At 58.4% G+C, this 12,325-nt stretch overlaps 1 protein-coding gene across 1 annotated transcript; it reads right to left on the bottom strand.

Moving 5' to 3' along the window:
• Window positions 1–533: 533 nt before the first annotated feature.
• LOC131574383 (transcription elongation factor SPT5-like) lies at window positions 534–9,290 on the bottom strand (the record flags this gene model as incomplete). Its single annotated transcript, XM_058828831.1, has 5 exons — window positions 534–778; window positions 2,806–2,901; window positions 4,077–4,208; window positions 7,988–8,059; window positions 9,122–9,290. Coding segments are annotated over 5 exons (613 nt in total), but the record flags the coding sequence as incomplete, so codon positions are not given.
• Between the last annotated feature and the right edge of the window lie 3,035 nt (window positions 9,291–12,325).

A 12,325-nucleotide genomic window follows, 5' to 3' on the forward strand; every position in this document is an offset into this window, starting at 1 on the left:
AATGGGTGGGGGGGGACCCAAACCCGGGGTGAAGGGTCAGAATTGGGTGGGGGTCTCCATGGGGAGGGGTCTCAATAACCGAGACTGGGGCGGGGTCTGCACCCCCAAATTTTTTATTGAACCCCAAAAATCCGATAAATGGGGACACAAAACCAGATGAAAGGGTCAGAATTGGGTGGGGGGGACCCAGACCCGGGGGGATGGGTGGGAATTGGGTGGGGGTCTCGGTGGGGAGGGGTCTCCCCTCACCCCCACCCCAATAACCGAGACTGGGGTGGGGTCTGCACCCCAAATTCTTTATTGAACCCCTAAAATCTGATAAACAGGAGAACAAAAATAGGCAGGGGGGACACAAAACCAGGGGGGAAGGGTGGGAATTGGGTGGGGGGGACCCAAAGCCGAGGGGATGGGTGGGAATTGGGTGGGGGTCTGGGTGGGGAGGGGTCTCTCTCCTCACCCCCACCCCAATAACTGAGACTGGGGGGGGTTCTGCACCCCAAATTCTTTATTGAACCCCTAAAATCCGATAAAGGGGGACACAAAACCGGGGGTGAAAGGGTCAGAAATGGGTGGGGGGGACCCAAAGCCGGGGGGAGGGGTGGGAATTGGGTGGGGGTCTCGGTGGGGAGGGGTCTCAGGCCTCCAGCAGCTTCCCCAGGAAGCGCAGGTTGAGGATCTTGAGCTGCTCCTCCAGGTCCATCCGCACGATCCCGTCCTCGCCGTCGATGCTCAGCAGGATCCCGGTGGCCTCGCGGTCCTCGCCCAGGATCACCTTCACCTGCAGGGGGGGGAAATGGGTCTGGGGGTGTCTGGGGGGGGGAAATGGGGCTGGGGGCGGCTCTGGGGGGGGGAAATGGGGCTGGGGGCGGCTCTGGGGGGGGGAAATGGGGCTGGGGGCGGCTGTGGGGGGGTCTGGGGGCGGCTCTGGGAGGGGGAAATGGGGCTGGGGGCGGCTCTGGGGGGGGAAATGGGGCTGGGGGCGGCTCTGGGGGGGTCTGGGGGGGGAAATGGGGCTGGGGGCGGCTCTGGGGGGGGAAATGGGGCTGGGGGCGGCTCTGGGGGGGTCTGGGGGGGGAAATGGGGCTGGGGGCGGCTCTGGGGGGGCTGGGGGGGGGAAATGGGGCTGGGGGCGGCTCTGGGGGGGTCTGGGGGGGGAAATGGGGCTGGGGGCGGCTCTGGGGGGGGAAATGGGGCTGGGGGCGGCTCTGGGGGGGAAATGGGGCTGGGGGCGGCTGGGGGGGGTCTGGGGGGGGAAATGGGGCTGGGGGCGGCTCTGGGTCTGGGGGCGGCTCTGGGGGGGGGAAATGGGGCTGGGGGCGGCTGGGGGGGGCTGGGGGCGGCTCTGGGGGGGGAAATGGGGCTGGGGGCGGCTGGGGGGGTCCCACAGGGGTTTGGGGGGGGGGGTCTAGGGGGGGTCTGGGGGTCCCAGAGGGGTCTGGGGGGGTTTGGGGGGTCCTGGGTGGTCCCAGGTGTGTTTTGGGGGGGTCTGGGGGGGTCCCAGGTGTGTTTTGGGGGGGTCCTGGGTGGTCCCAGGTGTGTTTTGGGGGGTCTCAGGTGTATTTTGGGGGGTCTCAGGTGTATTTTGGGTTCCCCAGGTGTATTTTGGGGTTCCCCAGGTGTATTTTGGGGGGTCTCAGGTGTATTTTGGGGGGTCTCAGGTGTGTTTTGGGGTCCCCAGGTGTATTTTGGGGTTCCCCAGGTGTATTTTGGGGGGTCCCAGGTGTATTTTGGGGGTCCCAGGTGTATTTTGGGGGTCTCAGGTGTATTTTGGGGGGTCTCAGGTGTATTTGGGGGGTCTCAGGTGTATTTTGGGGTTCCCCAGGTGTGTTTTGGGGTCCCAGCTGTATTTTGGGGTTCCCCAGGTGTATTTGGGGGTCCCCAGGTGTATTTTGGGGGTCCCAGGTGTATTTTGGGGGGTCTCAGGTGTATTTTGGGGGTTCCCCAGGTGTATTTTGGGGTCCCCAGGTGTGTTTTGGGGTCCCCAGGTGTATTTTGGGGTCCCAGGTGTGTTTGGGGTCTCACCTTGTTGCTCTTGGTGGGTGTGACGGGCTCCAGGTGTATTTGGGGGGGTCTCAGGTGCATTTTGGGGTTCCCCAGGTGTGTTTTGGGGTCCCCAGGTGTATTTTGGGGGTTCCCCAGGTGTATTTTGGGGGTCCCAGGTGGGTCCCAGGTGTATTTTGGGGGTCCCAGGTGTGTTTGGGGTCTCACCTTGTTGCTCTTGGTGGGTGTGACGGGCTCCAGGTGTATTTTGGGGGGTCTCAGGTGTATTTTGGGTTCCCCAGGTGTATTTTGGGGTCCCAGGTGTATTTTGGGGTCTCACCTTGTTGCTCTTGGTGGGTGTGACGGGCTCCAGGTGTATTTTGGGGGGTCCCAGGTGTGTTTTGGGGTCCCCAGGTGTATTTTGGGGGGTCTCAGGTGTATTTTGGGGTCCCCAGGTGTGTTTTGGGGTTCCCAGGTGTGTTTGGGGTCTCACCTTGTTGCTCTTGGTGGGGTGTGACGGGGCTCCAGGTGTGTTTTGGGGGTTCCCCAGGTGTATTTTGGGGGTCCCAGGTGGGTCCTCAGGTGTATTTTGGGGTCTCAGGTGTATTTTGGGGGGTCCCCAGGTGTATTTTGGGGTCCCCAGGTGTGTTTGGGGTCTCACCTTGTTGCTCTTGGTGGGTGTGACGGGCTCCAGGTGTGTTTTGGGGTTCCCCAGGTGTATTTTGGGGGTCCCAGGTGGGTCTCAGGTGTATTTTGGGGTCTCAGGTGTATTTTGGGGGGTCCCCAGGTGTATTTTGGGGTCCCCAGGTGTGTTTGGGGTCTCACCTTGTTGCTCTTGGTGGGTGTGACGGGCTCCAGGTGTTCGCTGGACACGCTCACCACCTTCTCGCTGTCCTTCAGGTACACGGAGCACATCCCGCCCTGGGGGGGCCGGGGGGGCTCAGCCTCGGGGGGGGCACCCAAAACACCCCCAAAAACCCCTCCAAAACCCCCAAAACACCCCCCAAAACCCCCCAAAACACCCCAAAATATCCCCAAAACCCCCCACAAAACACCCCCAAAACACCCCCAAAACACCCCAAAACCCCTCCAAAACCCCCCCCAAAACCCCCAAAATATCCCCAAAACACCCCCAAAACACCCCCAAAACACCCCCAAAACCCCAAAACCCCCAAAACCCACCCAAAACCCCAAAATATCCCCAAAACCCACCCCAAAAGCCCCCAAAACCCCCCTAAAACCCACCCAAAACACCCCCAAAACCCCCAAAACCCCCCCAAAACCCCAAAAACCCTCCCAAAACACCCCCAAAACCCACCCAAAACCCCAAAAATATCCCCAAAACCCACCCAAAACCACCCCCAAACCCCTCCAAAACCCCCCTAAAACCCCAAAACTCCCCCAAAACACCCCCCCCAAAACCCCAAAATATCCCCAAAACCCCCCCAAACCCCTTCCCAATCCCCTCCAAGCCCCCAAACCCCTCCCAAGCCCCCCAAAACCCTTCCCATCTCCTCCCAAGTCCCCAAATTCCCCCCAATCCCCCCTAAAACCCCTCCAAACCCCCCCAAACCCCTCCAAACCCCCCCAATCCCCTCCCAATCCCCTCCAAGCCCCCCAAAAAACCTCCCAAACCACTCTCAACCTCCCAAACCCCTCCAACCCCCCCCCAATCTCCCCCAAACCCCCCCAACCCCACCCAAACCCTCCCAAACCCCCTGAGCCCACCCTGAAGCCCCCCCAAAACCCCCCCAATCCCCTCCAAACCCTCCAAACCCCCCCAACAGCCCCCCAATCCCCTCCCAAACCCCCCCAATCCCCCAAAACCCCCTGAAGCCCCCAAATTCCACCCCAATCCCCTCCCAAACTCCCCCAAACCCCCCTGAAGCCCCCCAAATTCTACCCCAATCCCCTCCCAAATCTCTCCCAACCCCCCAAAGCCCTCCCAATCCCCCCCCCAATCCCCCTCCCAAGCCCCCCAATCCCCCCCCAATCCCCTCCAAACCCTTCCCAAACCCCCCTGAAGCCCTCCAAACCCCTCCAAACCCCCCTAAACCCCCTGTTCCCCCCGTTCCCCCCCATGTTGGGGCTCTGACCGTGACGCTGCGGATCACCCCGGTCTGTCCCACGGCTGCACTGTCCAGGTACGAGTCCCTCACCTTCACCTGGATGTCCGTGGTCACCCAGTCCCCAGCGCTGGGCTCGATCCCCGAGCCGGGGGTGTGGGGTTGTACCCCCCTGGGGAGGGGGCTCCGGGGGTCATGGGGCTGTACCCCACGGGGCTGGGGCTGGGGGCTGGCCTGGGGGGGACAGGAACAGCGTTATTGGGGGGTCTGGGGGGTTATTGGGGGGTCTGGGGGTGTTATTGGGGGGTTATTGGGGGTTATTGGGTGTTATTGGGGGGTTATTGGGGGTTATTGGGGGGTTATTGGGGGTTATTGGGGGTTATTGGGGGTTATTGGGGGGTTATTGGGGTTATTGGGGGTTATTGGGGGTTATTGGGGGGTTATTGGGGGTTATTGGGGGGTTATTGGGGGTTATTGGGGGTTATTGGGTGTTATTGGGGGGTTATTGGGGGTTATTGGGGGGTTATTGGGGGTTATTGGGGGGTTATTGGGGGTTATTGGGGGGTTATTGGGGGGTTATTGGGGGTTATTGGGGGGTTATTGGGGGTTATTGGGGGTTATTGGGGGGTTATTGGGGGGTTATTGGGGTTATTGGGGGGTTATTGGGGGTTATTGGGGGGTTATTGGGGGTTATTGGGGGTTATTGGGGGGGTTATTAGGGGTTATTGGGTGTTATTGGGGGTTATTGGGGGGTATTGGGGGTTATTGGGGGGTCTGGGGGGTTATTGGGGGTTATTGGGGGGTTATTGGGGGTTATTGGGGGGTTATTGGGGGTTATTGGGGGTTATTGGGGGGTTATTGGGGGGTTATTGGGGGTTTTGGGGGTTATTGGGGGGTTATTGGGGGGTTATTGGGGGGTCTGGGGGGTTATTGGGGGTTATTGGGGGTTATTGGGGGGTTATTGGGGGTTATTGGGGGTTATTGGGGGTTATTGGGGGTTATTGGGGGGGTCTGGGGGGTTATTGGGGGGTCTGGGGGTTATTGGGGGGTTATTGGGGGGGTTATTGGGGGTTATTGGGGGGTCTGGGGGGTTATTGGGGGTTATTGGGGGTTATTGGGGGGGTTATTGGGGGGTCTGGGGGGTTATTGGGGGGTTATTGGGGGGTTATTCGGGGGTCATTGGGGGTTGTACCCCCCTGGGGAGGGGGGCTCCGGGGGTCATGGGGCTGTACCCCGACCGGGCTGGGGCTGGGGCTGGCCTGGGGGGACAGGAACAGCGTTATTGGGGGGTCTGGGGGTGTTATTGGGGTGTTACTGGGGGGTTATTGGGGGGTTATTGGGGTTGTACCCCCCTGGGGAGGGGGGCTCCGGGGGTCATGGGGCTGTAACCCACGGGGCCTGGGGCTGGGGCTGGCCTGGGGGGGACAGAAATATAATTATTGGGGGGTCTGGGGGGTTATTGGGGGGTCTGGGGGTGTTATTGGGGGGTCTGGGGGTGTTATTGGGGTGTTACTGGGGGGGTTATTGGGGTTGTACCCCCCTGGGGAGGGGGCTCCAGGGGTCATGGGGCTGTAACCCACGGGGCTGGGGCTGGCCTGGGGGGACACAGGGACAGCGTTATTGGGGGGGTCTGGGGGGGTTATTGGGGGGTCTGGGGGGTTATTGGGGGGTATATTGGGGGTTATTGGGGGTTATTGGGGGTTATTGGGGGTTTATTGGGGGGGTTATTGGGGGTTATTGGGGGGTCTGGGGGGTGTTATTGGGGGGGTTATTGGGGGTTATTGGGGGTTATTGGGGGGGTCTGGGGGGGTTATTGGGGGTTATTGGGGGTTATTGGGGGTCTGGGGGGTTATTGGGGGGTTATTGGGGGTTATTGGGGGTTATTGGGGGTTATTGGGGGTTATTGGGGGGTTATTGGGGGTTATTGGGGGTTATTGGGGGGTTATTGGGGTTATTGGGGGTTATTGGGGTTATTGGGGGGTTATTGGGGGTTATTGGGGGTTATTGGGGGGTTATTGGGGGTTATTGGGGGGTCTGGGGGTGTTATTGGGGGTTATTGGGGTGTTATTGGGGGGTCTGGGGGGGTTATTGGGGGGTTATTGGGGGTTGTACCCCCCTGGGGAGGGGGCTCCGGGGGTCATGGGGCTGTAACCCACGGGGCTGGGGCTGGGGCTGGCCTGGGGGGGCAGAAATAATGGGGGGTCTGGGGGGTTATTGGGGGGTCTGGGGGGGTTATTGGGGGTTATTGGGGGGTCTGGGGGGTTATTGGGGGTTATTGGGGGGTTATTGGGGGTTATTGGGGGGTTATTGGGGGGTTATTGGGGGTTATTGGGGGTTATTGGGGGGTCTGGGGGTGTTATTGGGGGGTTATTGGGGGTTATTGGGGTGTTATTGGGGGTTATTGGGGGTTATTGGGGGTTATTGGGGGGTTATTGGGGGTTATTGGGGGTTATTGGGGGTTATTGGGGGTTATTGGGGGGTTATTGGGGGGTTATTGGGGGTTATTGGGGGTTATTGGGGGTTATTGGGGGTTATTGGGGGGTTATTGGGGGTCTGGGGGGTTATTGGGGGTTATTGGGGGTTATTGGGGGTTATTGGGGGTTATTGGGGGTTATTGGGGGTTATTGGGGGTTATTGGGGGTTATTGGGGGGTTATTGGGGGGTTATTGGGGGGTTATTGGGGGTTATTGGGGTGTTATTGGGGGTTATTGGGGGGTTATTGGGGGTTATTGGGGGTTATTGGGGGTTATTGGGGGTTATTGGGGGGTTATTGGGGGTTATTGGGGGGTTATTGGGGTCTGGGGGGTTATTGGGGGTTATTGGGGGGTTATTGGGGGGTTATTGGGGGGTTATTGGGGGTTATTGGGGGGTTATTGGGGGGTTATTGGGGGTTATTGGGGGGTTATTGGGGGTTATTGGGGGTTATTGGGGGTTATTGGGGGGTCTGGGGGTTATTGGGGGGTTATTGGGGGGTTATTGGGGGTTATTGGGGGTTATTGGGGGTTATTGGGGGGTCTGGGGGGTTATTGGGGGGTTATTGGGGGGTTATTGGGGGTTATTGGGGGTTATTGGGGGTTATTGGGGGGTTATTGGGGGGTTATTGGGGGGTCTGGGGGGTTATTGGGGTTATGGGGGTTATTGGGGGTTATTGGGGGGTTATTGGGGGTTATTGGGGGTTATTGGGGGGTTATTGGGGGTTATTGGGGGGTTATTGGGGGGTTATTGGGGGGTTATTGGGGGGTTATTGGGGGTTATTGGGGGGTCTGGGGGGTTATTGGGGGTTATTGGGGGTTATTGGGGGGTTATTGGGGGGTCTGGGGGGTTATTGGGGGTTATTGGGGGGTCTGGGGGGTTATTGGGGGGTTATTGGGGGATATTGGGGGTTATTGGGGGTTATTGGGGGGTTATTGGGGGTTATTGGGGGTTATTGGGGGGTTATTGGGGGTTATTGGGGGGTTATTGGGGGGTTATTGGGGGTTATTGGGGGGTTATTGGGGTCTGGGGGGGTTATTGGGGGGTTATTGGGGGGTTATTGGGGGTTATTGGGGGGTTATTGGGGGTTATTGGGGTTATTGGGGGTTATTGGGGGTTATTGGGGGGTTATTGGGGTTATTGGGGGTTATTGGGGGGTTATTGGGGTTATTGGGGGTTATTGGGGGGTTATTGGGGGGTTATTGGGGGTTATTGGGGGTTATTGGGGGTTATTGGGGGGTTATTGGGGGGTTATTGGGGGTTATTGGGGGTTATTGGGGGGTTATTGGGGGGTTATTGGGGGTTATTGGGGGGTTATTGGGGGTTATTGGGGGGTTATTGGGGTCTGGGGGGGTTATTGGGGGTTATTGGGGGGTTATTGGGGGGTTATTGGGGGGTTATTGGGGGTTATTGGGGGGTCTGGGGGGTTATTGGGGGGTTATTGGGGGGTTATTCGGGGGTCATTGGGGGTTGTACCCCCCTGGGGAGGGGGCTCCGGGGGTCATGGGGCTGTACCCGACCGGGCTGGGGCTGGGGCTGGCCTGGGGGGACACAGGGGACACAGGGACAGCGTTATTGGGGGTTATTGGGGGGTTATTGGGGGGTTATTGGGGGGTTATTGGGGGGTTATTGGGGGTTATTGGGGGTTATTGGGGGTTATTGGGGGGTCTGGGGGGTTATTGGGGGTTATTGGGGGTTATTGGGGGGTTATTGGGGGTTATTGGGGGGTTATTGGGGGGTTATTGGGGTTATTGGGGGGTTATTGGGGGGTTATTGGGGGTTATTGGGGGTTATTGGGGGTTATTGGGGGGTTATTGGGGGTCTGGGGGTGTTATTGGGGGTTATTGGGGGTTATTGGGGGTTATTGGGGGGTTATTGGGGGGTTATTGGGGGTTATTGGGGGGTTATTGGGGGTTATTGGGGGTTATTGGGGGGTCTGAAGGAGATTTAGGGGCTCTGTTGTGGATTTGGGGGTCACAAAGGAGTTTTTAGGGCTATAAAGGAGTTTTTAGGGTCACAAAGGGGTTTTTAGGGTCACAAAGGGATTTTTGAATGGCTCTGCCCTGGATTTGGGGGTCACAAAGCGGTTTTTAGGGTCACAAAGGGGTTTTTAGTGTCACAAAGGGGTTTTTAGGGTCACAAAGGGGGTTTTTGAGGTGCTCTGCCCTGGATTTGGGGGTTATAAGGGGATTTTTAGGGCTATAAAGGAGTTTTTAGTGTCACAAAGGGATTTTTAGGGTCACAAAGGGGGTTTTTGAGGTGCTCTGCCCTGGATTTGGGGGTTATAAGGGGATTTTTAGGGTCACAAAGGAGTTTTTAGGGTCACAAAGGGATTTTTAGGGTCACAAGGGGGATTTTAAGGGGCTCTGCTGTGGATTTGGGGATCACAAAAAGGTTTTCAGTGTCCCAAGGACACTCCTGAGCTGCTCCACCCTGGCCCTGCCCACCCCTGGCCACGTTTTTAACCCCCCCAGACCCCTGGATAACCCTGGGCCACCTCCCACCCCCCCCCCAGCCGGTGGCCACCGAGGGCTCCCTGCTAGCCCGGGCTGTGTTGGGGTGTTGGGAGGGGCTGTAGGGGGGTGGCTGTAGTTCGGGGGTACCTGGTAGGCCATGGGGGAGGGGGTGGGGTGGTAGCTGGCCGGCGAGTGCGTGTTCTGGTAGCCCACGGGGCTCGGGGCCACCTGGTGGTAGCTCTGGGGGGAGGGGCTGGGCTGGTAGGAGCCCTGGGGGGAGGGGACGGCGTAGGGCGAGAACTGCTCCGTGTTGTACCTGCGGAAAAGGGGGGGGGAAACGGGTTTGGGGGGGCCCCAAAATCCCAAATGCAGGATTTGGGGTCCCTGGGGGGTTTGGGGGTCCCACCGGGGTCATTCAGCCCCTTCCTCCCCCTCCCTGGGGGGTTTTGGGGGTCCCCGGGGGGTTTTGGGGGTCCCCCCAGGGTCATTCGGCCCCTTCCTCCCCCTCCCCAGGGTGTGGGGTTTTGGGGAGGGGGTTTTGGGGGTCCCACCAGGGTCATTCAGCCCCTTCCTCCCCCTCCCCGGGGGGTTTTGGGGAGGGGGTTTTGGGGAGGGGGTTTTGGGAGGGGGGTTTTGGGGGTCCCCAGGGTCATTCAGCCCCTTCCTCCCCCTCCCCGGGGGGTTTTGGGGGTCCCAGATTTGGGGAGGGGGGTTTTGAGTACCTCAGATTTTGAGGAGGGGGTTTTGGGGGTCCCAGATTTGGGGAGGGGGTTTTGGGTACCCCAGATTTTGAGGAGGGGGTTTTGGGGGTCCTGGATTTTGGGGAGGGGGTTTTGGGGGTCCCACCAGGGTCATTCACCCCCTTTCCTCCCCCTCCCTGGGGGGGGGGCGGATTTGGGTACCCCAGATTTTGGGGGGGGAGGGGATTTTGGGGGTCCCAGATTTGGGGAGGGGGGTTTTGAGTACCTCAGATTTTGGGGAGGGGGTTTTGGGGGTCCCCAGGGTCATTCACCCCCCTTCCTCCCCCTCCCTGGGGGATTTTGGGGGTCCCCAGGGTCATTCAGCCCCTTCCTCCCCCTCCCCGGGGATTTTGGGGGTCCCAGATTTGGGGAGGGGGGTTTTGAGTACCTCAGATTTTGGGGAGGGGGATTTTGGGGGTCCCCAGGGTCATTCACCCCCTTCCTCCCCCTCCCTGGGGGGGGGGGGGGGGGATTTGGGGGTCCCAGATTTTGGGGAGGGGGGTTTTGGGTACCTCAGATTTTGGGGGGGGGGAATTTTGGGGGTCCCAGATTTGGGGAGGTGTTTTTTGGGTAGGGGTGTTTTTTGGGTAGGGGGTGTTTTTTGGGTAGGGGGTGTTTTTTGGGTAGGGGTGTTTTTGGGGAGGGGGTGTTTTGGGTAAGGGGGTGTTTTTTGGGTAGGGGGTGTTTTTTGGGTAGGGGTGTTTTTTGGGGAGGGGGTGTTTTTTGGGTAGGGGGTGTTTTTTGGGGAGGGGGTGTTTTTTGGGGAGGGGGTGTTTTTTGGGGAGGGGGTGTTTTGGGTAAGGGGGTGTTTTTTGGGTAGGGGGTGTTTTTTGGGTAGGGGGTGTTTTTTGGGGAGGGGGTGTTTTTTGGGGAGGGGGTGTTTTTTGGGGAGGGGGTGTTTTTTGGGGAGGGGGTGTTTTTTGGGTAGGGGGTGTTTTTTGGGCAGGGGGTGTTTTTTGGGTAGGGGGTGTTTTTTGGGCAGGGGGTGTTTTTTGGGTAGGGGGTGTTTTTTGGGGAGGGTGTTTTTTGGGTGGGGGTGTTTTTTGGGTAGGGGGTGTTTTTTGGGGAGGGTGTTTTTGGGGAGGGGGTGTTTTTTGGGGAGGGGGTGTTTTTTGGGAGGGTGTTTTTTGGGGAGGTGTTTTTTGGGGAGGGGTGTTTTTTGGGTAGGGGGTGTTTTTTGGGGAGGGGGTGTTTTTTGGGTAGGGGGTGTTTTTTGGGGAGGGTGTTTTTTGGGAGGGGGTGTTTTTTGGGTAGGGGGTGTTTTTTGGGGAGGGGTGTTTTTTGTGGAGGGGGTGTTTTTTGGGGAGGGGGTGTTTTTTGGGTAGGGGGTGTTTTTTGGGGAGGGGGTGTTTTTTGGGGAGGGGGTGTTTTTTGGGGAGGGGGTGTTTTTTGGGGAGGGGGTGTTTTTTGGGGAGGGGGTGTTTTTTGGGGAGGGTGTTTTTTGGGTAGGGGGTGTTTTTTGGGGAGGGGGTGTTTTTTGGGGAGGGGGTGTTTTTTGGGTAGGGGGTGTTTTTTGGGTAGGGGGTGTTTTTTGGGAAGGTGTTTTTTGGGGAGGGTGTTTTTTGGGGAGGGGGTGTTTTTTGGGTAGGGGGTGTTTTTTGGGTAGGGGGTGTTTTTGGGGAGGGTGTTTTTTGGGGAGGGTGTTTTTTGGGTAGGGGGTGTTTTTTGGGGAGGGGGTGTTTTTTGGGTAGGGGTGTTTTTGGGGAGGGGGTGTTTTTGGGGAGGGGGTGTTTTTTGGGGAGGGGGTGTTTTTTGGGGAGGGGGTGTTTTTTGGGGAGGGTGTTTTTTGGGGAGGGTGTTTTTGGGAGGGGGTGTTTTTTGGGGAGGGGGTGTTTTTTGGGGAGGGGTGTTTTTTGGGGAGGGGGTGTTTTTTGGGAGGGGGTGTTTTTTGGGTAGGGGGTGTTTTTTGGGGAGGGTGTTTTTTGGGTAAGGGGTGTTTTTTGGTTGGGGTGTTTTTGGGAGGGTGTTTTTGGGGAGGGGTGTTTTTGGGGAGGGGGTGTTTTTGGGTAGGGGGTGTTTTTGGGAGGGGTGTTTTTGGGCAGGGGTGTTTTTTGGGGAGGGGTGTTTTTTGGGAGGGGGTGTTTTTTGGGTAGGGGGTGTTTTTTGGGTAGGGGGTGTTTTTTGGGGAGGGGGTGTTTTTTGGGTAGGGGGTGTTTTTTGGGGAGGGGGTGTTTTTTGGGGTAGGGGGTGTTTTTTGGGGAGGGGGTGTTTTTTGGGTAGGGGTGTTGGTTTGGGGAGGGGGTGTTTTTTGGGGAGGGGTGTTTTTTGGGGAGGGGTGTTTTTTGGGGAGGGGGTGTTTTTTGGGGAGGGGTGTTTTTTGGGGAGGGGTGTTTTTTGGGGAGGGGTGTTTTTTGGGGAGGGGGTGTTTTTTGGGGAGGGGGTGTTTTTTGGGGAGGGGGTGTTTTTTGGGGAGGGGGTGTTTTTTGGGGAGGGGGTGTTTTTTGGGTAGGGGGTGTTTTTTGGGTAGGGGGTGTTTTTGGGAGGGGTGTTTTGGGGAGGGTGTTTTTGGGAGGGTTTTTGGGGAGGGGGTGTTTTTGGGAAGGTGTTTTTTGGGGAGGGTGTTTTTTGGGGAGGGGGTGTTTTTTGGGTAGGGGGTGTTTTTTGGGTAGGA

Source organism: Poecile atricapillus, unplaced genomic scaffold (genome assembly GCF_030490865.1).
Source record: "Poecile atricapillus isolate bPoeAtr1 unplaced genomic scaffold, bPoeAtr1.hap1 scaffold_278, whole genome shotgun sequence".
NCBI classification, from domain to species: domain Eukaryota; kingdom Metazoa; phylum Chordata; class Aves; order Passeriformes; family Paridae; genus Poecile; species Poecile atricapillus.